This window comes from Heterodontus francisci, chromosome 4, assembly GCF_036365525.1.
Source record: "Heterodontus francisci isolate sHetFra1 chromosome 4, sHetFra1.hap1, whole genome shotgun sequence".
Taxonomy (NCBI): Eukaryota; Metazoa; Chordata; class Chondrichthyes; order Heterodontiformes; family Heterodontidae; genus Heterodontus; species Heterodontus francisci.
In genome coordinates this window covers 168,769,797-168,793,612 of record NC_090374.1, presented here as the reverse complement: position 1 = coordinate 168,793,612, position 23,816 = coordinate 168,769,797, and the positions used below count along the sequence as shown (strand labels likewise).

Genomic DNA, 23,816 nt, shown 5'->3' with positions numbered 1-23,816 from the left:
GTACTCCAGCTGTGGCCTAACTAGCGTTTTATGCAGCTCCATCATAACCTCCCTGCTCTTATATTCTATGCCTCGGCTAATAAAGGCAAGTATCCAATATGCCTTCCCATTCACCTTATCTATGTATTTTTCATTGGACAATATGGTCTGTGCATTGCAAACAACTTGCTCCAGACCTCCACTACCCTCTGGGTAAAAACAAATGCTGCTCAACTCCCCTCTGATCCTTCTACCAATTACCTTAAATCTATCCCCCCTGTGTTGACCTCTCTGCTAAGGGGAACAGGGTCTTCCTATCCACTCTATCCAGGCCCCTCATAATTTTAAACACCTTTATTGAATCTCTGTTCCAAAGAAAGCAACCTCAGGCTGTCCAATCTTTCCTCATAGCTAAAATTCTTCATTCCTGACAAGATCCTTGTAAATCTTCTCTGTACCATCTCTAATGCAATCACATCCTTCCTGTAATGTGGTGATCAGAACTGTATTAAGTACTGTAGCTGCAGTCTAACTAGTGATTTATACAGTTCCAGCATAACATCCCTGCTCTTATACTCTAGGCCTCAGCGAATAAAGAAAGCGAACCCATATGCCTTGTTGACCAGCTTTTCTACCTGTCTTGCTATTTTCAGAAATATGTAGATATGCACTTGAAGGTCCCTCTGTTCCTCTACATTTCTCAGAATCCTACCATTTTTTGTGTATTGCCTTGCCTTGTTTGTCCCCCCACCAAATGCATTACCTTAGATTTCAGTTAAATAATGGGAATCAAATTTGTATTGAATGGAAACTTTTCTAAATATGACTGGTGTGAAGATGGTCATGTGTGATTGCTCTTGGCAAATCAGCTGTGCTTTGTAATATTGAGGAGCTTCTTATCAATTTCGGCTTTCTGTACTATTCACAATCAATTGTCACCCACTCAGTTATTTCCTTTTCATGTTGGTTCTTGTTCATTTGATTCTGTTTCAAGTTGCAACTAGAAGTTACTTGATGTGCTTTTGTATATGGGAACTGCTTTTGAGACTGCTAATAAACAGACTACTGGGTTCTCATCTTGCAGCATGAACCTTGGAGAAGAGCTGGACCAGTTGAGGGTGCGGTCTGCTACGGACAAAGCCACCATTCAGGAACTGACCATGTGCCTGCAGCGTGAGCGAGAAGGTGAGGAAGCAGAGTGAAATGGAGGTAGTTGAAGTCATTCAAATGTTGGCGGTCCTAATTTAAATCAAGCCATTGCATCTCCGAGTAGTGTTTGCAATTTCTTTATTCTTATCTTCTATGGTAAGTATACACAATGATGGGATCTAACAGGGCTCGTGACTTATGTGTAGCATTAATTATACAACATGGTTCATCGTGTATTTGCAAGATTTTTTAATCATTCATGGGATGTGGGTGTCATTGGCAAGGCCATTGCCTATTCCTAATTCCCTTGAGAATGTGGTGAGCTGCATTCTTGAACTGCTGCAGTCTATATGGTGAAGGTACTCCCATAGTGCTGTTAGGTAGGGACTTCGAGGATTTTAATCAAGTGATGATGAAGGAATGGCGATGTAGTTCCAAGTCAGGATGGTGTGTGACTTGGAGGGAAACTTGCAGGTGGTGGTATTCCCATGTGCTTGCTGCCTTTGTCCTTTTGGGCAGTAGATGTCATGGGTAGGGAGGTGCTGTTGAAGGAAACTTGGCGAGTTGCTGCAGTGCATGTTGTAGTGGTGAATGGGGTGTAAGTCAAGCAGGCTGGTTTGTCCTGGATGATGTTGAATTTCTTGAATGTTGTTGGAGCTGCACTCATCCAGGCAAGTGGAGTGTATTCCATCGCACTCTTGACTTGTGCCTTGTAGATGGTGAAAATGCTTTGGGAAGTTGGAAGGTGAGTTACTGGCCTCAGAATATCCAGCTCCTGACCTGCTCTTGTAGTCATAGTATTTCAATGTCTGGTCCAGTTAAGTTTCTGGTCAATGGTGACTTTCCCCCTCAACCACCCCAAGAATGTTGAAAGTGGGGGATTCGATGATGGTAATGCTGTTGAATGTCATGGGAGATGGTTAGATTCTAGCTGTAGATGGTCATTTCCTGGCACATGTGTAGCGGGAATGTTACTTCCCACCTATTAGCCCAAGCCCGAATGCTCTCCAGGTCTTGCTGCGTGCGGGCATGGACTGCTTCATTATCTGAAGAGATGCGGCAGGGAATGAACACTGCAATTGTCAGTGAACATCCCAACTTCTGACCTTATTATGAGGGAAGGCCATTGAAGCAGCTGAAGATGATTGGGTCGAGGACATTGCCCTGAGGAACACCTGCAGCAATTCCCTGGGGGCTAAGATGATTGGCCTCCAATAACCACAGCCATCTTCCTTTATGCAATTGTCATTTAATGTTTTAAGGAACGGTCTTCTCATGGAGCAAAGTATGATTCAATGGAGAATAAAATGTAAAACCATTATAGGTTTTGCTGAGGCTAGAAGATTGATTTAGGTTTCTAAATCTTCAATAGTTTGATATTCTGGCAATAGTACTGAAGACCTGTGCTCCAGAACTTGTCACGCCCCTAGCCAAGCTGTTCCAGTACAGCTACAACACTGACATCTATCCAGCAATGTGGAAAATTGCCCAGGTATGTCCTGCACACAACAAGCAGGACAAGTCCAACCTGGCCAATTACTGCCCCATCAGTTTACTCTCAATCATCAGTCGAGTGATGGAAGGTGTCATCGACAGTGCTATCAAGTGGCACTTGCTTAGCAATAACCTGCTCAGTGACACTCATTTTGAGTTCCGCCAGGGCGGCTCAGCTCCTGACCTCATTACAGCCTTGGTTCAAACAAGGACAAAAGAGCTGAACTCCAGAGGTGAGGTGAGAGTGACTGCCCTTGATATTAAGGCAGTAGTTGGCCGAGTATGGTATCAAGGCGCCCTCGCAAAACTGAAGTCAATGAGAATCAGGGGGAAAACTCTCCACTGCTTGGAGTCACATTTAGCGCAGAGGAAGATGGTTGTGGTTGTTGGAGGTCAATCATCTCATCTCCAGAACATCACTGCAGGAGTTCCTCAGGGTAGTGTCCTAGGCCCAACCATCTTCAGCTGCTTCATTAATGACCTTCCTTCAATCATAAGATCAGAAGTGGGGATGCTTGCTGATGATTGAACAATGTTCAGCACCATTCATGACTCCTCAGATACTGAAGCAGTCCGTATAGAAATGCAGCATGACCTGGACAATATCCAGGCTTGAGCTGATAAGTGGCAAGTAACATATGTGCCACGCATGTTCCAGGCAACGACCATCTCCAACAAGAGAGACTTTAACCATCTCCCCTTGACATTCAATGGAATCCCCCACTATTAACATCCTAGGGGCTACCATTGACCAGAAACTGAACTGGAGTAGCCATATAAATACCGTGGCTACAAGAGCAGGTGAGAGGCTCGGAATCCTGCGTCAAGTAAATTGCCTCCTGACTCACCAAAGCCTGTCCACAAGGCACAAGTTAGGAGTGTGATGGAATACTCTCCACTTGCCTGGATGGGTGCAGCTCCAACACTCAAGAAGCTCAACACCATCCAGGACAAAGCAGCCCGCTTGATTGTCACCCCATCCACTAACATTCACTCCCTCTACCACCGACGCACAGTGGCAGCAGTGTGTACCATCTACAAGATGCACTGCAGCAATGCACCAAGGTTCCTTAGACTGCATCTTCCTAACCCGTGACATCTACCAACTAGAAGGACAAGGGCAGCAAATGCATGGGAACACCACCACCTGCAAGTTCCCCCTCTAAGCCACGCAGCATCCTGACTTGGAACTATATCGCCGTTCCTTCACTGTCGCTGGGTCAAAATCTTGGAACTCCCTTCCTAACAGCACTGTGGGTGTACCTACATCCCAAGGACTGCAGCGGTTCAAGAAGGCAGCTCACCACCACCTTTCAAGGGCAATTAGGGATGGGCAATAAATGTTGGCCTGGCCAGCGACGCCCACATCCCATGAATGAATAAAAAAATTTAAGAAAAAACAAATTGCTTAATAAGGCCCTTCGATTATTCAAATCATAATTAATTAACATTTTGTAGATAATTTAAAGCATTAAGAAAGCCCACTCAAAAAGTCACATGTTCAAGATGGCACAAAACTCTGCAAGCAATATTTTTCCTGACGCATCTTTTTCCCTCCCTCTCCATGAGATGATGGAAGTTCATTGTTGTTTGTGAAGTTTGTACGCCAAGGAAAAATATAAATCATAACAAAAAAAATTGCTGGCTTTTTTGTTTTGGTAAATCCCAATTTGATGATTTCCTTTAACTTTCAAAAATTGAATTAAATGCATACGATTGCTAAAATACATTTGTCTTAACTGATCAACTATTAAATAATTTTGAAGAATATATGGTAAGAGGAAATGTCTCAAATATGTTTAGGCCAACTTGACTTTATTTACCTGTGTGAGTCACACTGGCTGCATCTTGTGAGGAATGTGAGACGTTCAGTGCAACATGGCAAGCAGTGAGTTAGGAGGACTTAGCTTGGAAATATTGCCACTTTTGGAAGAATTAATCGACAAATTAACCAGAAATTTCAGTGTTATTTTTCAAAAATGGAGAGGAAAAAAGGTGGGGAAAATTCAAGCTATTAACTTAAATGGTTCCCTGTTCTCAGGTTCCTTTGAACCTCCTGTACAGATTGAGGCCCTGCCAACTTTTGGTGCTGTAATTCCATTATTGCTGCCAGTTACAAAAGAAAATAGGGTGACTTTAAATTACAAAAGTCGCACTACATTAATTTGAATTCGAAATTGCATTGTCTATCTCTGCAGGCCTCCAAACAAGCATATATTCATTTGTGGTAATACTGATGCTGTGCTTGAACACACTTTAGTTGAGCTATATTTGATATAAGGAGAATAGTGTTTATTTAGCATCTGTTGTGAGAAGAATTTCATTTATCTTTTAAAATTTTCATTTCCATAAAGATTGGAACACATTTTTAAATTATCACCAAGCTTGCTAAATAAATATAAATAACTAAGCCCAGATGGTGGATATACTTGAGTACAGGGGAGACCATAGGAACAGGAGGAGGCCACTCAGCCTCTTAAGCCTGTTCGGGCAATGTATTAGGCCATGGCTGATCTGTAACTTATCTCCATTTGCCTGCATTTTCTCCATATCCCTTGGTACCCATACCGAACAAAGATCTATTGCTCTCAGTCTGGAAAATTTCAATGCACACCAACCCCCCACAGTATCCACAGCCTTTTGGGGAGAGAAGCCCAGATTTCCACTTCCCTTTGTGTGGACAAATGTTTCCTGATTTCACATCTAACTGTCCTAGGTCTAATTTTAAGGTCGTGCCCCCTTGTTCCATGTTCACCTATCAGGGGAAATGGTTTCTCTGAACCTGCCATTTCGAATCCCTTCATAATTTAAAACATCTAGGGGGTGAAATTAGTCTTCAGCAAAAGTGTAGAAATGGGTTATATCAAATGGGCAGCCCATTTTACATCCTGCCTGATTTCCTTCTCATTTCAAGCCAATGTGGAGGAGGTTCAGGCAAAGTATGAAACAGGCTGCTGATTTGCTGTTGTTGGTTTTATGCTATTGTTGCAGACCAATTTCGCCTTCCCCCACCCACCCCACCACCGAATCATCCCTCAACATTCTAAGTTGTTATTGTATCTTTGAAGATGCTATAGAATGTTCTAGGTCTCTAGTCAGTATGCATGCAAACCATACCTTGAATCAACAAGTTGAGGTCAAAAATGCAAGAGCAAAGGTGCTGTTTGCTAGACTGCTAGTTGCTTTGATTTATAGGATGCCAGGATGATCTTTTGTCACACCTGCTCCACATAGACACTCTTACAAGCCAGATTTCTGACTTGCTTTTGTTTTTTTTTAGCAAAATTGAAAGTTTACGGCAGCGCAATTTGCAGCAGAGATTGTGCTGGTGCAGCTGTTGTGAACTTATTGCTTTAGGACAGTAATGATTGGCTCCTTTGCCAAGTTAATCAGGTGTCAGCATTAATGGGATCTTCGGAGGCAAACTACAGACCTGTTTGTTATTGGTTTTATCCTAGGCAGTGTCTACAGCTGCAAAATGAAAGTTGTCACTACTTATTAAGTTAATGTGTCACTAAATATTGTTAGCTAAAAATCCATCTAAAATTTATTACTCCAGTGACTTACACTGAACTATTACAAATTGCAAAGTAAAAAAGCAACAATAAAAACAGAAAGTGCTAGAAATACTCAGCAGGTCTGGCAGCATCTGTGGAGAGAGAAGCAGCGTTAACATTTCATGTATGACCTTTCATCAAAACTCAGAGTTCTGCCTGAACTGCTGAGTGTTTCCAGCACTTTCTGTTTTTATTTCAGATTTCCAGTTTCTGCGGTATTTTGCATTTATAAACAGAAAAAGCATTGAGACAATGCAATGTAAAACTGAGGAATACGTTTACCATTGGCCAGTCAATGATGTGAGTTTTGTCATTCTTTCTTGCCACTGTCCACTAATTGATCCAAACTCGGATTCTGACTTCCCTATGTATTGGAGGCAAGTAGCTAATGCAATGAAAATTGTTTCTTACACTGTTATTGTGAGCCTCTTATAACAAACAGTCCTGATTCTTCGAGGACCTCAGACCTTGAGTTCTTGATGTAATGGTTGCTTTCCTGATGCAAGTTTGCAATGATGAGATTTTATTGTCAAAGAGCCCAATTATACATAGATGAAAACTGTGCAAGTGGCATGAAGTCAACGTAATAGCATTGTGGAAAATCTGTCCAGCAAACTTGAACTACTTTGAGACGACAACTATAACATTAGTTGTGGTGTACATCTGGAATCAGGCCTTTACCCTGACTCCGAAGTGAAGTGAAGGGGGACTTCCTGAAGGAACTGGGAGTAAGCACCTAACTCCGGAGTAACACTTCAGCAAATTAATGTTGGCGTGAAGCAGGATAATTTTTCACTGATAGAGCAGTTGTATTGTGAGTGTGGCCCCCCTTGGCTTCTGATATTCTTGCAACTTCATTTTTGAGCAGTTTACTGTTGGCAACTTTCTCCTCCTCCCCTCATGTTCTGAACATTGACTCCTGTTGGATTTAAGATTCCACCGGTGCCAGTTGCCCTCCAGTACATTGCTCTGGTGACTATTCATAACACGCTTGCCTAAGTAGTGGAGATGGATAAGCTGCTTGACTATCAGTAGCACCATAGCCAGGTCTGAGGCTGTCCTCACCTGATATCCACATTGTGCACTTTTAGCAGTGATAACTAATTGTTAGCCAGGACCCCACAGGATCTCCTTGATTTTCTTCAATTAAAGTTATAAGACTTATTATTGGTTTAATCACTGGAAATGAAAAGGCTTTCTCAAGGGCAATTAGGGATGGGCAACGAATGCTGTCCTTACCAGTGACCCCCACATCCCCGAAAGAGTAAAAAAAAACGTCCTTGGTTTAATGTTTCATCTGCCTGAAATGGCAGCTTAAATGATGTCCTGGTCTGGGGCTTGATATTTCAACTCAGCGATAAGAGAACTACGAATTAAACAACCTCTGACTTGTAATGTTGGAAGATTTTATAAACTAAAACAAGAGGTTTTGTGAACACATCATATTAAAAATCCATATCTGCATCTCCAGATCCCTCCACAGTCTTGCCCTACACTTGCTCTGTAATCTTCTCCAGCTTTGTGTCCCTTCCATGCTTGATTTAATCCAGCTTTAAGGATAGAATTGAGAGGTGAGCAATAACATGAGGAGGGAAAAGAGCAGGTGCTGCCATTGCAATGGGTGGGAAAAATACAGCATCCTGGATGAGAAATGGGCATCAATTGCATATTCATTCAAAAAGAGGAGACCATATTGTCTGGGTTAATGCAAGGGAATGCATCATTCTCTCCAGTCTGAGCCATTTTTTACACTGAATGAAATGGTGTCTCTAAAGCAAAATACTGCAAATTTTCAAAATCTGAAATGTAAACAAAGTGCTGGAAATACTCCACAGGTCTGTGGAGAGAAGAAACAAAGTTAATGTTTTCAGATTGATGACCCTTCCGCAGATAATGAAGTGTCAGAGATGTGAAAACATGAAATCTTGTTTCTCTCTCTACAGATACTGCCTGCCCTGCTGAGTATTTCCAGCATTCTCTGAAATGGTATCTCTGTTGCTTTTGAAGTTTGCTGTAAACAGACACTGTGCAGCAAAGAGGAGGTTAACTAAATATCCAATTTCAGAGCTCAGGATGAAATCAACAGAAATATAATGTGGTTGGTTGGGTGTAAGAGAGATACCTGTGTTGGATTTGTTCCATGCCATTTCATGGACAATATTAGTGAACCAAGGGCCAGGTCCTGTAGATACATGAGTACGTGCTGACTCCTTTGCATCCCCTCCAAAATGGACAGCAATTTCATGTCCCCAGTGATACAATCGCACTACTGAGTGGTACAATTGGAAAAAGGTGACTGATGGGTTGGTTGACAATTCAAACTTCGGATCAGATAATACAGAAGTTGTAGCAACAGCCACTCCCATACAGTAAGACAATGGATAAACAACAACAACTTACATTTATTTAGAACCGTTACCGTAATAAAACATCCCAAGGCGCTTCACAGGAACATTACAAAACAAAATATGACACTGAGGCACAAAAGGAGATATTAGGTCAGATGATCAAAAGCTTGTTCAGAGAGGTAGGTTTTAAGGAGTGTCTTAAAGGAGGAAAACTAGGTGGAGAGGTTTAGGGAGGGATTTCCAGAACTGAAGGCCTGGCCACCAATGGAAGAGCGAATAAAATCAGCGATGCGCAAGAGGCCAGAATTAAAGGAGCGCAGATGTCTTGGAGGTTTGTGAGGTTGGAAGAGATTGCAGAGATAGGGAGGCGCAAGGCCATGGAAGAATTTGAAAACCAGGATGAGAATTATAAAATCAAGACGTTGCTTGATCAGAGCCAATGTAGGTCAGTGAGCACAATGGTGATAGAGGAGCGGGACTCGGTGCGAGTTAAGACATGGGTAGCAGAGTTTTGGTTGACCTCAAGTTTACTGAGAGTAGAATGTGGGAGACGAGCCAGGAGTGCAATGGAATAATCAAGTCTAGAGATAATAAAAGCATGAATGAGGGTTTCAGCATTAGATGAGCTGAGACAGATGAATTTGGGTGATGTTACAGAGGTGGAAATAAGTGGTCGTCGTGATGGCACGAATATGTGGTCGGAAGCTCATCACGAGCTCAAATATGACACCAAAGTTGTAAACAGACTGGCTTAATGTCAGACTATTGCCAGGGAGAGGGATGGAGTCGGTAGCTAGGGAACAGAGTTAGGAGCAGAGACCAAAAGCAATGGCTTCAGTCTTCCCAATATTTAATTGGAGGAAATTTCTGCTCATCCAGTGCTGGATGTTGGATAAGCAGTCTGATAATTTAACAATAGTGGAGGAGTGGAGAGACATGTTTCTGTCAAGAGCCGTAACCTGCAGGGCTACGGACCTAATACTGGAAAGTGGGACGAGGCTGGGTGGTTTGTTTTTCGGCTGGTGCAGACACGATAGGCCAAGTGGCCTCTTTCTGAGCCGTAAACTTGCTATGATTCTGATGCTATGAAATGGTGGTAAGGTAGAGCTGAGTGTCGTCCGCATACATGTGAAAACTAACTCTATGCTTTTGTATGATGTGGTCAAGGAGCAGCATGTAGTTGAGAAATGGGGGGCCATGGATAGATCCTTGGGGGGCACCAGAGGTAACGGTGTGGGAGCAGGAAGAAAAGCCAATTCTCTGGCTATGATTAGATAGATAGGAATGGAACCAGGTGAGAGCAGTCCCACCCATCTGGACGACAGTGGAGAAGCATTGAAGAGGATGGTATGGTCAACCTTGTCAAAGGCTGTAGACAGGTCGAGAAGGGCAAGTTCACGTTTGACACAGTCACATAGGATGTTATTTGTGACTTTGAAAGAGCTGTTTTGGTACTGTGGCAGGGGCGGAAACCTAATTGGAGGGATTCAAACATGAAGTTCTGGGAAAGATGGAGACGGATTTGGAAGGTGACAACGCGTTCAAGGAGATTGGAGAAGAAAGGGAGGTTGGAAATGGGACAATAGCCTGCAAGAGCAGTGGGGTTAAGGGTTGATTTTTTGAGGAGAGGGAGGATGATGGCAGATTTAAAGGAGTGAGGGAGAGCACCTGAAGAGTGAGAATAGTTTACTGTATTGGGTCACATGGAGACCAGGAGGGGATGTTGGGTAATCAGCAGTTTAGTGGGTATAGCATCGAGGGAACAGGAGGTGGGTCTCATGGGCAAGATGAACTCAGAGAGGGCATGAGGGGAGATAGGAGAAAAGCTAGAGAAAGATGCGAGTTCAGGGCTAGGACGAGGGGTAGGATTATATGGAGTTTCGCCAGGTGGGTGAGTGGAAGGGAGGAATGTGGCAGAGGCAGCTGATTGGATGGTCTCAGTCTTAGTGACAAAGAAGCCCATGATCTCCTCTCACTTATTGTTAGAGGTGAGGGGAGAGGGGTTTAAGAAGACAATTTGTTGTAGAGAATAAAAGCTGGTGTCTGTCATTGCATTCCAAGATGGTCTTGGAATAGTGACCAGTTTGAGCAGACGAGAGGAGGACCTGGTTGTGTTTTACATGGTCCAGATAGATCAGGCGGTGGATCCGCCAGTGGTCCTCCATATTCCGCCACAGTGGCGCAGTGGTTAGCACCGCAGCCTCACAGCTCCAGCGACCCCGGTTCAATTCTGGGTACTGCCTGTGTGGAGTTTGCAAGTTCTCTCTGTGTCTGCGTGGGTTTCCTCCGGATGCTCCGGTTTCCTCCCATATGCCAAAGAATTGCAGGTTGATAAGTAAATTGGCCATTATAAATTGCCCCTAGTATAGGTAGGTGGTTGGGAAATATAGGGACAGGTGGGGATGTGGTAGGGATATGGAATTAGTGTAGGATTAGTATAAGTGGGTGGTGGATGGTCGGCACAGACTCGGTGGGCTTAAGGGCCTGTTTCAGTGCAGTATCTCTAATCAATAATCAATTCGTCTCTTGGACTTTGGGAATGGAGATGAGGGCTGCATCAGAGGGAACGGCCACAATGAGAGAGACTGATCTTTTTATTGGCATCAAGGGCATCAAAGGTGGAGGTGAGAGTGAGGTTGAGCAAATCAATAGCTGCAGAGATGTTGTGGCGAACGGAGGGTGAAAAGCGAGATAGTTGAGATTTTGAAAGTGCAATTGTAAGTGAATTGGGGGATAGTTTTTCCCGGGGACGGATATAGAATGAGATAGTATTGGGGCGTGGTAGGGGGATATGGGTGGACAGTGATACAAGGAGTGATCAAAAATGGCCTTATCTGTAATGGATATGATGGGACTAGCAAGACCATGTGAGATGGCAACGTCGAGGGGGTGGCCGTGAATATGGTTTGGGGAGTTTACATGCAGGGAGAGTTTTAGGGAGGATAAGAGGGCAGTGAACTTGGAGGAGAGAGAACATGATGAGTTGAGATGCAGATTGAAATCGCTGAAGAGAAGTTGTTTGGTGCAGAGGCTGAGGGAGGAAAGCAGTGAAGATATCTTGGTGATCAAATTTTTATTGTACTTGGAAGGATTTTGAACATGAGGTGAGTGGGGTGGAACAAGGTAAGATGTTTGAATGGGGAGAAAGTGGCTGAGGGGTAGAGGGGTCAGGCCAATGTGTGATCTGGGGAAGCACTTATTCACTAAAGCCTTCCAGTTTTGTTCAGCTCACTGAGCAGATACATTTTCTCATTGGTTTGACCCTCTTCTGCCACTGATTCATCAAACCTGTCTTCATCTTGATCAGCAGCAAATCGCTTTGCAGGTTGAAGTTGTGTAACAGACACTAGTAATGGTGGGCACCTTTGCAGGTCTGTGCTCTTGATCCCTGATCGCCCAGTTGTATGAGTCGTTGTTTAAGGATGCGAAATAGCTGCTCCACCAAAGCGTGGTAGTACACTTTATTGTATCAGTTTTCAGATCTTTTCCTTGGGCTTCTCAATGAAGAAACATCCATATCTGCAATGGATAGCCTTAATCCTGCAGCAGCCATACATCCAGTGTTTCTGGCGCCTCAAAAAATGAATGATTGGTGGCAGGGTAGCAGGCATTTATGTGCATGATTCTGTACCTGTAGTCACATGTGTAGGGTGGAAGCTCTTTCTGTTCAAAGAAGGAGTGCAGTGGGGTGTAAGACGCCCATATGCCCACATGCATGCCTTCAATATTACCTTGCACCCAGTAGTACAAAGTCCAGTTCAGCAGAGTCCTGCTTTGGCTGAGTGCTTAAGTCAGAAATTTGGTGAGTGTGGAAATTTGGCACAGAGAGGGAAGAGGTGCTGTTCTAATCTTTTACAGAACATGGAGTGGTCTGAGAGGGGGAGCGGGACACAACAAGACCCGAGAGCTGGAGTCCAGAGGCATTAATTAGGTTAGCAGGCTAACCTAATTGGTTAGTGAGTTTTAAAGTTTTTTTTGCTTTCTCTAAACTGGGGCAGTAGTTTGTACTAGTACCAGGGAAATATAAGTACTGTATTAAATTTATAGCTTAACTAATTAATGTGCTTAATGCAGCCAGAAATTATTTCTAAACTTGAAACCCTCATTAGTTAAACAAGATGCAATAAAGATGGCAGGGCAGGTGATGTGTTGCAGCTGTAGCATGTGGGAGCTGGTGGATACCGGTGTGATCCATGGCAACCACATCTGCAGTAGACGCCTACAGCTCGAGGAATTTGGGTTCAAAGTTGAAGAGCTGGAGTCTGAGCTTCAGACACTGCGCTGCATCGGGGTGGGGGGTGCGTGGGTGGATGTTATCTGCACACTTTTTTCCACAAGGCAGTCACACCCCTTAGGTTAGGTACTTCAGATTTGGTCCTTTCTCAGGGAGAGGAGGGTGTAACTACGAGTGAGGCAGGTATGAGAATCCAGAAGGTAGCAATGGAGCAGCCTGAACCCTTGCACTTGTCTAACAGGTTCGAAGTTCTTGCAGCCTGTGTGGACAAGAGCAGGGGCTGCAGGGAGGATGAACAAATTGACCACAGCACCATGGTGCAGGCGGCCATTCAAGTGGGAGGAATTAAAAGGAATGCAGTAGTAGGGGACAGTATAGTTAGGGGAATAGATACAGTTCTCTGAAGCCAAGAGGGTGAGTCCCAAAGGCTGTGTTGCCTGCCTGGTGCCAGGGTTAAGGACATCTCCTCGGGGCTGGCGAGGAACTTGTCGTGGGAAGGGAAGGATCCAGTTGTCGTAGTCCACATAGGTACCAACGACAGAGGCAGGACTAAGAAAGATGGTCTCCTGAGGAAGAATCAGCAGCTAGGAGCTAAATTGAAAATCAGAACCACAAAGGTAATAATCTCTGGATTACTACCTGAGCCAGAAGCAAATTGGCATAGGGTAAATAAGATCAGAGAGTTGAATGCATGGCTCAAAGATTGGTATGGGAGAAATCGGTTTCAAATTCATGGGGCACTGGCACCATTACTGGGGAATGAGGGATCCATACCGTTGGGACAGCCTTCGTCTGAACCGCGCTGGGACCAGTGTCCTGACAAATCGTGTAACTAGGGCTGTAGAGAGGGCTTTAAACTCAATAATGAGGGACGATTTGGAAAGTTAATGGAGAGGGCAAGGCAATCGTGCAGAGTAGCGATACAGGTCATGATAACCAAATTGTGACAGAAGGGACAGAATGCAGAAGCAAATAAGGTCCGAGTAGGGAAAAATGGTGAGGAGACAGAATTAAAGGCTCTTTATCTGAATGCACACAACATTCATAGCAAGATGGATGAATTGATAGCACAAACAGAAATAAATGCACATGATATGACAATCTTTACAGAGATGTGGTTGTAGAGTGAGCAAGGCTGGGAACTGAATATTCAAGGATATTTGACATTTTGGAAGGATAGGAAGAATGGAAAAGGAGGTGGGGTAGCTCTGTTAATAAAGGATGAGATCAGTACAGTAGTGAGAAATGATCTCAAAGAACAGTACAGCACAGGAACAGGCCATTCGGCCCTCCAAGCCTGCGCCGATCTTGATGCCTGCCTAAACTAAAACCTTCTGCACTTCCGGAGTCTGTATCCCTCTATTCCCATCCTATCTCGGCTCAGAAGTTCAAGATGTAGAATCCGTTTGGGTGGAGATAAGAAATAGCAAGGGAAACAAGTTACTGGTGGGAGTAGTTTATAGGCCACCTACCAATAGCCACACTGTAGGACAGAATATAGATCAAAAAATAATGGGGGCTTCTAAGAAAGGTACTGCAAAATTTTGGGTGATTTTAATCTTCATATAGATTGGACAAATCAAATTAGCAAAGGTTGCCTTGAGGATGAGTTCATAGAGTGTATTGGGGACAGTTTTTGTCAACAATATGTTCTGGAACCAACCAGATTATTTTAGACCTGGTAATGTGTAATGAGATGGGATTAATTAATTAATCTCATAGTAAAGGATCCTAGAGGCAAGAGTGATCATAACATTCAGTTTGAGGGTGAGAAGCTTGGGCCTGAAGCTAATGTTTTAAACTTTAATAAAGGCAATTCCAAAGGCATAAAGACATGTAGCCAGTTGGTTACAGTGGACTGGGAAAATAAGTTTAAATGTAACATGGTAGATAAGCAGTGACAGACTTTTAAGGAGATATTTCATAACTCTTCATGTACCATTGTGAATGAAAGACTCTACGAGAATGATGCACCATCCATGGCTAACTAAGGAAGTTAAGGTTGGTATCAAATTGAAAGAAAAGGCATACAGTGCTGTGAAGATTAATGGTAGGCCAGAAGATTGGGAACATTTTAGAAAGCAGCAAAGGATGACTTAAAAAAAATACAGGGAGGAATTAGAATATGAGAGTAAACTAGCAAGGAATATAAAAAGAGACAGTCAGAGCTTCTACAAGTATATAAAAAGGAAGAGAGTAGCTAAAGTAAACGTTAATGCCTTAGAGGATGAGACTGGGGACTTAATAATGGGAAACAAGGAAATGGCAGAGACTTTGAACATGTATTTTGTATCCCTCTTCACGGAAGAAAACATAAAAAATATGCCAAGGATAGTAGAAAATAAAGGGGCAAAAGGGAGCCAGGAACGTAAAACAATCACTGTCACTGGAGAAAAAGTACAAGGAAAACTAATGGGACTAAAGGCTGACATGTCCCCGGACCTGATGGCCCGCATCCCAGTGTCTTAAAAGAAGTGAGTGCAGAGATAGTGGATGCATTGGTTGTAATCTTCCAAAATTCCCTAGATTCTGGAAAGGTCCCAGCAAACTGGAAAACACAAATGTAACACCTCTATTCAAGAAAGGAGAGAGACAGAAAGCAGGAAACTATAGGCCTGTTAGCCTAACATCTGTCATTGGGAAAATGCTGGAATCCATTATTAAGGAAGTAGTAGCAGGACATTTAGAAACTCATAATACAATCAGGTAGAGTCAACATGGTTTTATGAAAGGGAAATCATGTTTAACAGATTTATTGGAGTTCTTTGAGAATGTAACAAGCTGGGTGGATAAAGGGGAACCAGAAGATGTTGTGTATTTGGATTTCCAAAAGGCATTTGATAAGGTGCCGCATAAAATGTTACGACACAAGATAAGAGCTCATGGTATTGGGGGTTAAATATTTGACGCATTTGCTGACAAGACAACCACTAGGCAGCGCACTGCTGGCACATGCGCAAGTGCAGCCTCGTTGACTGAAACGTCACTGTCTGTGAAGTCTCAGGCAACTGCCAGTAATAAAGATGGCGCTACTCAATTTGACACAAAAAAGTGAATTAAACCCAACCCCCTCACTCCTCAATGGCCGCGATTGCCGTCTCCATCTCCCTCAACAGTATCCCGCTGTGTCCCAGGATCACTGCCTCAATCGTCGCTTCTCTGCCCTGCTACGTCCTGCGATCGTCGTTTCAATTGCTGTTTTCCCTTCCCTGCTCCCTCCCGCAGGTCCCTGCTGCCTCCCGTGATCGCCGCTTCTCTTCATCGCTCCCTCGCGTGCCCGTCTGCTTGCTGTTCTCTCCCGTCGCTCCCGCCTGCTCGCTGCTCCATCCTGCCATTCTCTCCCGCTCCTGACTGTTCGCCTGTCACTTCCCCCATTGCCGCTTCCCTGCCTTGTGGCTTGCTCTCCCATTGCCGCTTCCCCACCTCGCAGCTCCCTCCCTTGCTGCTTCCCCCCTTGCTGCTTACCCCCCTCACTATGCTCCTCCTCACCCCCCCCCCCCCCCCGCCCCACCCCTGGTTTGCTGCTGGCTGTATGTATTCATACTGAAAAGCTGACAAATGTTTGGATGCACTGATTGAGTTGGCGATCGCTCTGCGTTGGCTCTATGTTATCAGGAGACATTTTGTTAAATATTAGTATGGGTAGAGGACTGCTTAACTAACAGGAAACAGAAAGTGAGGATACATGAATCATTTTCAGGTTGACAATCTGTAACTAGTGGGCTGCCACAGGGATCAGTGTTGAGGCCTCAACTATTCACAATCTACATTAATGACTCGAATGAAGGGACCGAGTGTAATGTAGCCAAATTTGCTGATAATACAAAGATGGGTAGGAAAGCAAGTTATGAGGAGGACACAAAGAGTCTGCAAAGGGATGCTATAGAGTCATTTATGGCATAGTAGGAGGCCATTCGGCCCATCGATTCCATGCCGCTCTCAGTGGAGCAATCCAATCAGTACCACTCCCTCTGCTCAATCCCTGTAGCCTGCAAGTTGACTTCCTTCAAGTGCCCAACCCATTTCCTTTTGAAATCATTGATTGTCTCTGCTTACACCATGCATGTAGGCAGCAAGTTCTAGGGCATTACCCTCACTACGTGAAAAGTTCTTTTTCACATTCCCCCTGCATCTTTTGCCCAAAACCGTCTATTAGTGCCCCCGACTTAGTCCTTGTACCATCAGCTAATGGGAACAGTTTTTCCTTGTCTAATTTATCTAAGCCTGTCATAATCTTGTACACCTCTATTAAATCTCCCCTCAATCTCCTTTGCTCCAGGGAAAACAAGCTCAGCTTTTCCAACCTAATCTTGTAACTAAAATCCCCCATTCCTGGAATCATTCTGGTAAATCTCCTCTGCACCCTCTCAGAGCCTCTCATATCCTTCCTAAAGTGTGGTGACCAGACTGAATGCAATGCTCCAGTTGGGGCCTAACCAGCGAATTATAAAGATTCGGAATAACTTCCCTGCTTTAGACTCAATGCCTTTATTTATGAAGCCCAGGATCCCATGTGCTTTGCTAACCACTTTCTCAATATGTCCTTCCACTTTCAAAGGTAGATGCACATGCACGCTCAGGTCCCTCTGTTCCTGCACACTCTTTAGAACTGTGCCATTAAGTCTATATTGCCTTCTACCAAAATGCATCACCTCACGTTTGTCTGCCTTAAATTCCATCTGCCACTTGTCTGCCCATTCTGCTAGCCTATCTAAGTCCTGTTGGAAGCAGTTCATATCATCCTTGCTATTTGCCACTCCTCCAAGTTTGGTATCATTGACAAATTTTCAAATTCTGCTCTGTATTCTCAGATCCAAGTCATTTACATATAGTAAAAAAGCAGTGGAACACCACTGTCTACCATCCTCCAGAACAACATTTATCACGACTCACTATTTTTTGTCCTTAAGCCAATTTTTCATCCAGTTGAACATTGACCCTCCTATTCCATGAGCCTCAATTTTGTGAACCAGCCTTTTATCAAACTCTGCCTTAAAACCCATAGACAGCATCCACTGCATTCCCTTCATCAACCTTCTTTGTTACTTCATCAAAAAATTTTATTAGGTTAGTCAAGCATGATCAGCCTTTTACAAATCCGTGCTGGCTATCCTTAATTAGCTCTCGAAGTGCCTGTTGATTTTTTTCTCTGGTTATCGTTTCGGTGTTAAACTAACTGGCTATAGTTGCGAGGACTGTCCTTACACCCTTTCTTGAATACGGGTGTCACATTTGCCACTCTCCAATCCTCTGGCAACTCCCCTTTCTAGGAAATATTGGAAGATTATGGCACGTCCTTCCGCTATCTCCAATACCACTTCCTTTAGCAATCTGGTATTCAAGCCATCCAGATTCAGTGACTTATCTACCCTAAGCCAGCCTTTCCAGTACTTCTTCCTTCTCAATTTTTACCCTATCCATTGCCTGTACTTTCTCTGCTTCGACTGATATTTTGTCACATTCCTCTTCCTTAGTCAACACCAATGCAAAGTACTCATTAAGTGTCCTAGCTTGCCCTGAGCCCCTAAGTATATATTACCCTCTTTGTCCCTAATAGGCCTCACTCCATCTATTACTACCTGCTTACTATTTACATGCCAGTAGAATATTTTTGGGTTCCCTTTTATGTTGACTGCCTTTCTATTCTCATATTTTCTCTTTGCCAGTCTTATTTTCTTCTTTATCTCCCCTCTCAACTTATTGTATTTGGCCTGGTTCTCACTTGAAGAATTCACCTGACATGAATCATACACCCTCTTTTTTTTTGTTTCATCATAATCTCTATCTCTCTCATCATCCAAGGAGCCTCACTTTTGCTTCCCCAACCTTTTTCCCTTATTGAAATGTACCCAGCCTGTGCCCAAAGCATTCCTTCCTTAAAGATAATACATTTTTCCATTGTTTAAGTGAGTGAGTGGGCAAAAATTTGGCTGAGGAGTATAATGTGGGAAAATGTAAGATTGTCCACTTTGGTGGGATGGATAGAAAAGCAGAATATTACTTCAATATAGAGAGTCCAAAGTGCTGCAGTACATGAATCACAAAAGGTTTGCATGCAGATACAGCAAGTAATTAGGAAGGCAAATGGAATGTTGGCCTTTATTGCAAGGGGGATGGAATATAAAAGTAAGGACGTCTTGCTACAGCTGTATAGGGCATTGGTGAGACCACGCCTAGAGTACTGTGTACAGTTTTGGTTTCCCTTAAGGAGGGATATACTTGCAATTGAAGCAGTTCAGAGATAGTTCACTAGACTGATTCCTGGGATGAAGGGGCTGTCTTATGAGGAGTGTTTGAGCAGGTTGGGCCTATACTCATTGGAGTTTAGAAGAATGAGTTGATCTTACTGAAACACATAAGATTCTGAGGGGGCTTGACAGGGTAGATGTTGAGAGGATGTTTCAAAATAAGGGGTCTCCTATTTAAGACAGAAATGAAGAGGAATTTCTCCTCTGAGAGAGTCGTTAATCTTTGGAATTCTCTACCGAAGAGAGCAGTGAAGGCCAAGTCATTGAATATATTCAAGGTTGAACTAGATGGATGTTTGAAACAAGGGAGTAAAAGGTTATGGGGGGCCAGCAGGAAAGTGGAGTTGAGGCCACAATCAGATCAGCCATGGTCTTATTGAATGGGGGAGCAGGCTTGAGCGGCCACTGGCCTACTTCTGCTCCTACTTCTTATGTTCACTCAGGAGAATCTAGTCAGGCAGTGAGAATACAGAGCTTGGATTCTTAAGAACTTTTATTTTACCCTTCATCTTATTTGTTCCCATGTTTCACAGAGTGTGTTTTCATCTATTCGGATATCTACTTGTGTTCTTGGCACACCCGGGAAGTGAACAGAGAAAGATGGAACTTTAAGTTCTATATCATCTTTCAAATCTTCAAGATGTTCTAAAGTGCTTCACAACCAGTGAAACACTTTTGAAGTTATGTGACTGTTGTAGTGTAGGAATAATACAGTAGCTATTTCTGGACTGCTTAATATCCCACAAATAATAATGAGATAAATGACCAGATAATCTGTTCATTTTATTGATTGAGGGATGCATGTTGGCCAGGAAATAAGCAGAGCTTCCTGCTTCTCTTCAGAAAGTGCCCTATTAGTTTCCCATCCCTGGCCAATCCTGATTAAAACTGGCTTGATATTCTATGTAGATGGGATGTCCAATGCTGACACCATACTAATCATTGTCTTAAAAAAATCATCATAAGCTCTTCTATTCTGTTACTATTTGTAAATCTGAAATATTATTGGCTTTTTTATGCTTTATCTCCCTCTATTTGCACTTTCAAGGAATATGCATTTGCTATTGGGGTCTCTGTTCTTCACACACTTCGGTCATTGTGGGTGTGCTTGCTATTGCTTGTTTTTCTTTTCAAATGCATTATCCCACACTTGTCTGTGTTTAATTGCACCTGCCCCCTGTCTGCCCATTCCACTAACTATATCTTCCTGCAGTCTTTTATTGTTTGTCTTGGTGTTTGCCAAAGTCTCTACTTTGGTGTTGTCAGCAAAGTTTTGTAGTGTGCTTAATATAAAGTGGATCAGGCAATGATCCCTGGAGTTCACCACTTCCATCCCTTCTCCAGTCTTAGGAGGATCCATTAGTATTAACCTCTTTGCTTTCCTATCCTTCAACCAACATTCAATCTATGTGTCTACATTTCCTCTTGTGCAATATGATAGATTTTTTAAAATAAGATTTGTATAAAAACCCTTATTGAATGTCTTCTGAAAGTCTGTATACCTTAAGCTTACCAGATTTTCCTTATGTATAACATCAGAGTTACTTGAAAAAAATTTGTTGCAGTTGTCAAATGCGATTTACTATTAAAACTCTGCTGACTGCGCTTGATAATGGCTTACATCTGGAAAATACTCACTAATTTAATCACAAATTAGAGGTTGCAAGATTTGCCTATAACTGATGTTTAGACTAACTGGTTAATAGTTCATTGGTTTATTCTTCTTTCCCTTCTTGAACAGTGGTATGATTAGCTACCCTCTGGTCCCCTGGCATAATTTCTGTATCTAAGAAGGATTGAAAATTGAGGTCAGAGTCTTTGCTATCTCCTCTTTGACTTCCTTCAGTAGAGTGCGTATGCCAGAACAACCTGGTAAATTGTCAACTTTGATTTCTGTTTGTTTTTTTTTTCAGAGCCAATTCCTTTTCTACAGTTACGTCTAACACTTTTTCCACATCCTGCTGTCCATAGCCATTCTCAGTTCCATTGTCATTTGTAAACACATATGTAAAGTATGTATTATTTTGCCAGGCTTTCATCTGCCACAATTAGATTCTGCACTTCCATGAGCAATCCTACTCTCTCTTTAATAATTTGTTTTCTTTTTATGTGCTTATAAGTGCTTATAAAGCTCTTGCTATTTATTTTTATATATTTTTAATATTTCCTTTCAGCCTTTCTAATTTCTCTTTTAACTCCACTGCTTTTTCATTAGGACTCCCATGTGATCTGACCTGAATATTGTGTCTTTCACATATGCCTCATTTGTGCTTTTCTAATTGTTCAGTAGGCGGATTGAGAAACATTTCAGTGAGACAAGGTCCAATGCGAATTGCTAAGCTGCGTAATTTACAGACAGCAGGTGAATACAGAGAAACAATTGCAGCCAGCCCCACTTGATTCACATAACAATGATAACTTGTATTTATAAAGCACTTTAACATGAACAATGCCACAAAGTGCTTCACAGAGACAGAATCAATAAATGACTGCTGAGTAAAAGAATGAAATATTAGTAGGGGGGGACCAAAAGCTTGGTCAAAGAGGCAAATAGACAGGTAAAGGAGTAAAGGAAGGGAATTCCAGAGTGCCTAGGCGGGGGCTGTCAGTGATGCGGTGAAGGAAGTGGGGGGTGGGGGGAAGGGTGGGGTGATGAATACACAAAGGCTGGAGTCAGGTAAAGATCAAGTTCAGGGGGTAGGGTATTATAGGTCTGAATGGGAAAGAGCAACACCACAGTTGTGGATTAGTGAGAGTGGAAGCCAAGCAAGAGCAGTCCCATAGAGCTGAACAATGGAGGAGAGGCATTGGAGGAGGATGCTGTGGTTGATGATGTCAAAGACTGCAGAGGGAGGGATAACGCACTGCGGTTGCAGTCACAGAGAATACCAACTGTGAGGATAGATGAGCACTGATTTGTGAGGCAACAGCACATTCAAGGCCTTTGGAGAGGAAAGGGAGATTGGAGATGGGGGTAGTTTGAAAGGACAGAGGGGTCAAAATGACTTTTTGAGGAAAAAGGGAATGCTTTGAAAGAGAGGGGGCAGAGGGAACCATTTACAATGTCCCTATCCATTTCTTGGGCTGACTTGTTTTGACATTATCTTCCTTTCTAGACAAGTTCATACTGCAAAAAATGATTTACAAAAGATTTTAAGATGGCAATCACATTGGCAGAGCTGTCCCTGTCATTGAAGAGGCTTGCAGGCCTGACTGCAGGAGTATACAAGGTTCAGTCATGGTCTCTCTGGGGAACTATGGTCTCTGCATACAGGTTTCTTCTAACACACAGATATGATTGTCTGGCCCTGTAAACACGGCTGGCAATGTAAGGATAGGTCCTAATTGATCTCCTAGGGTCCAACTGCACATGTCTGGCATGCTTTCTGTTATTCTTCTCTTCTAAAACCTACAAATGGATAGAGATAGCCAGAAACTGCCTGGTACTTTTGTCTAAACATCACGCAGTGACAGTTCCCTGGGGAAATAGGCCCAGCTAAAGGTGGGGATTGGAGGTTGCGACACTTTACCTTATGCTCAGCAAGTTCCTTTCTCCAGAAACAGCAATGCAATATACAATCAATGAAAAAAATTCACTGAAACTGAAGATCCAACTTGAGGGAAGACAGTCTCTCCTGCGTTCCTGTTTTGTATTGTATAGTGTTTCCAGAACACTCTTGAGGTGGGGTCTAGCTTTCATTAACGTACTTCCCATGCATTTAATGATGCTCAGGGTGTGCAGGATATGGGACCAACAAGTGTTTCTAACTGAAAGCAAAATACTGCGGATGCTGGAAATCTGAAATAAAAACAAGAAATGCTGGAAATACTCAGCAGACGTGCTGAGTATTTCCAGCATTTCTTTTATTTCAGTGTTTCTAACAGAGCAGGCCCTGCTTCAGCCCCTCACAACACAATGAGCAGGTGCCTGTCGCACAGCCTTGCTGCAGGCATTGAAGATCACATTGTCTATTGACTACATATTATATTTGAGAGTGAAGAAATGTGCTGCTTTTTACTTTGATTGGTGAATGTGCTGATGCAGTCTTTGCGAGTTGAAATAAACTGAATAGAGATGGCATGCAAGCAGCAATATCATCTGATGTATAAAGTGATTTGATTTGGATCATTGCCCATGGTAGACAGAGAAGAGTTGTATTCGAACAATATAAATATTACAACATTTTCAATGAATAAGCAATTATTTTGGGTTAGTTTTACAGTACCTGAGGTTTTTGCAATGACTGAATTATGCTGTTGCCCTCCTTTCATCATCTTTGTCTGGTATGCATTTATTTTAAATGTATGTGTATAACATCATTGGCCTAGAAGGATAGTAAGACACAGGAACTTCCTCCCAGACCAGCATTACAGATCACATTTTAAAAATAAACTGTACTACTTTTTTGAAATCTTTAGCAGCATTTTGTAAAACGACTACTTTTGCTCACTTCTAGACTTCAGCTGAACACGAATGGGGCAGTTCTCATCCCTTTGTGAGTAGGAAAGGGGTTGGTAGTGTGATTAAAGTAGAAGTGTAGCATTTATCAGCTCTATCCCACTCACCACAGTGTCCATGAAAATTTGTTGGGGCCTTGAAATGGGTGGCCCAGGCATCCATAGCAAATAGACGGGAGGGAGTCTCATTAGTCCATGCAAGTTCTCGTTTTATGGCGTGAGTTATAGGGATTGCTACAGACCATTCAGAGGAAGTGAAGAAAGAGGTTTGTAAATGATTTTTTTGTGCAAACAGGAGAAGGACTAATGTTCTTCCTGGTCTCACTAAATGTGACCCTCAGTGTCCAGC

General features: G+C 42.9%; 1 protein-coding gene across 4 annotated transcripts in view; it reads left to right on the top strand.

The window, feature by feature from the left end:
- cntln (centlein, centrosomal protein) overlaps positions 1-23,816 on the top strand; it is a 474,184-nt gene that overhangs the window by 222,857 nt on the left and 227,511 nt on the right. For all 4 annotated transcript variants that reach the window (XM_068030497.1, XM_068030494.1, XM_068030495.1 and 1 more), the window contains exon 14: positions 1,064-1,164. In XM_068030497.1, the coding sequence (XP_067886598.1) occupies positions 1,064-1,164 (101 nt within the window). The remainder of the gene's footprint in view (positions 1-1,063; positions 1,165-23,816) is intronic.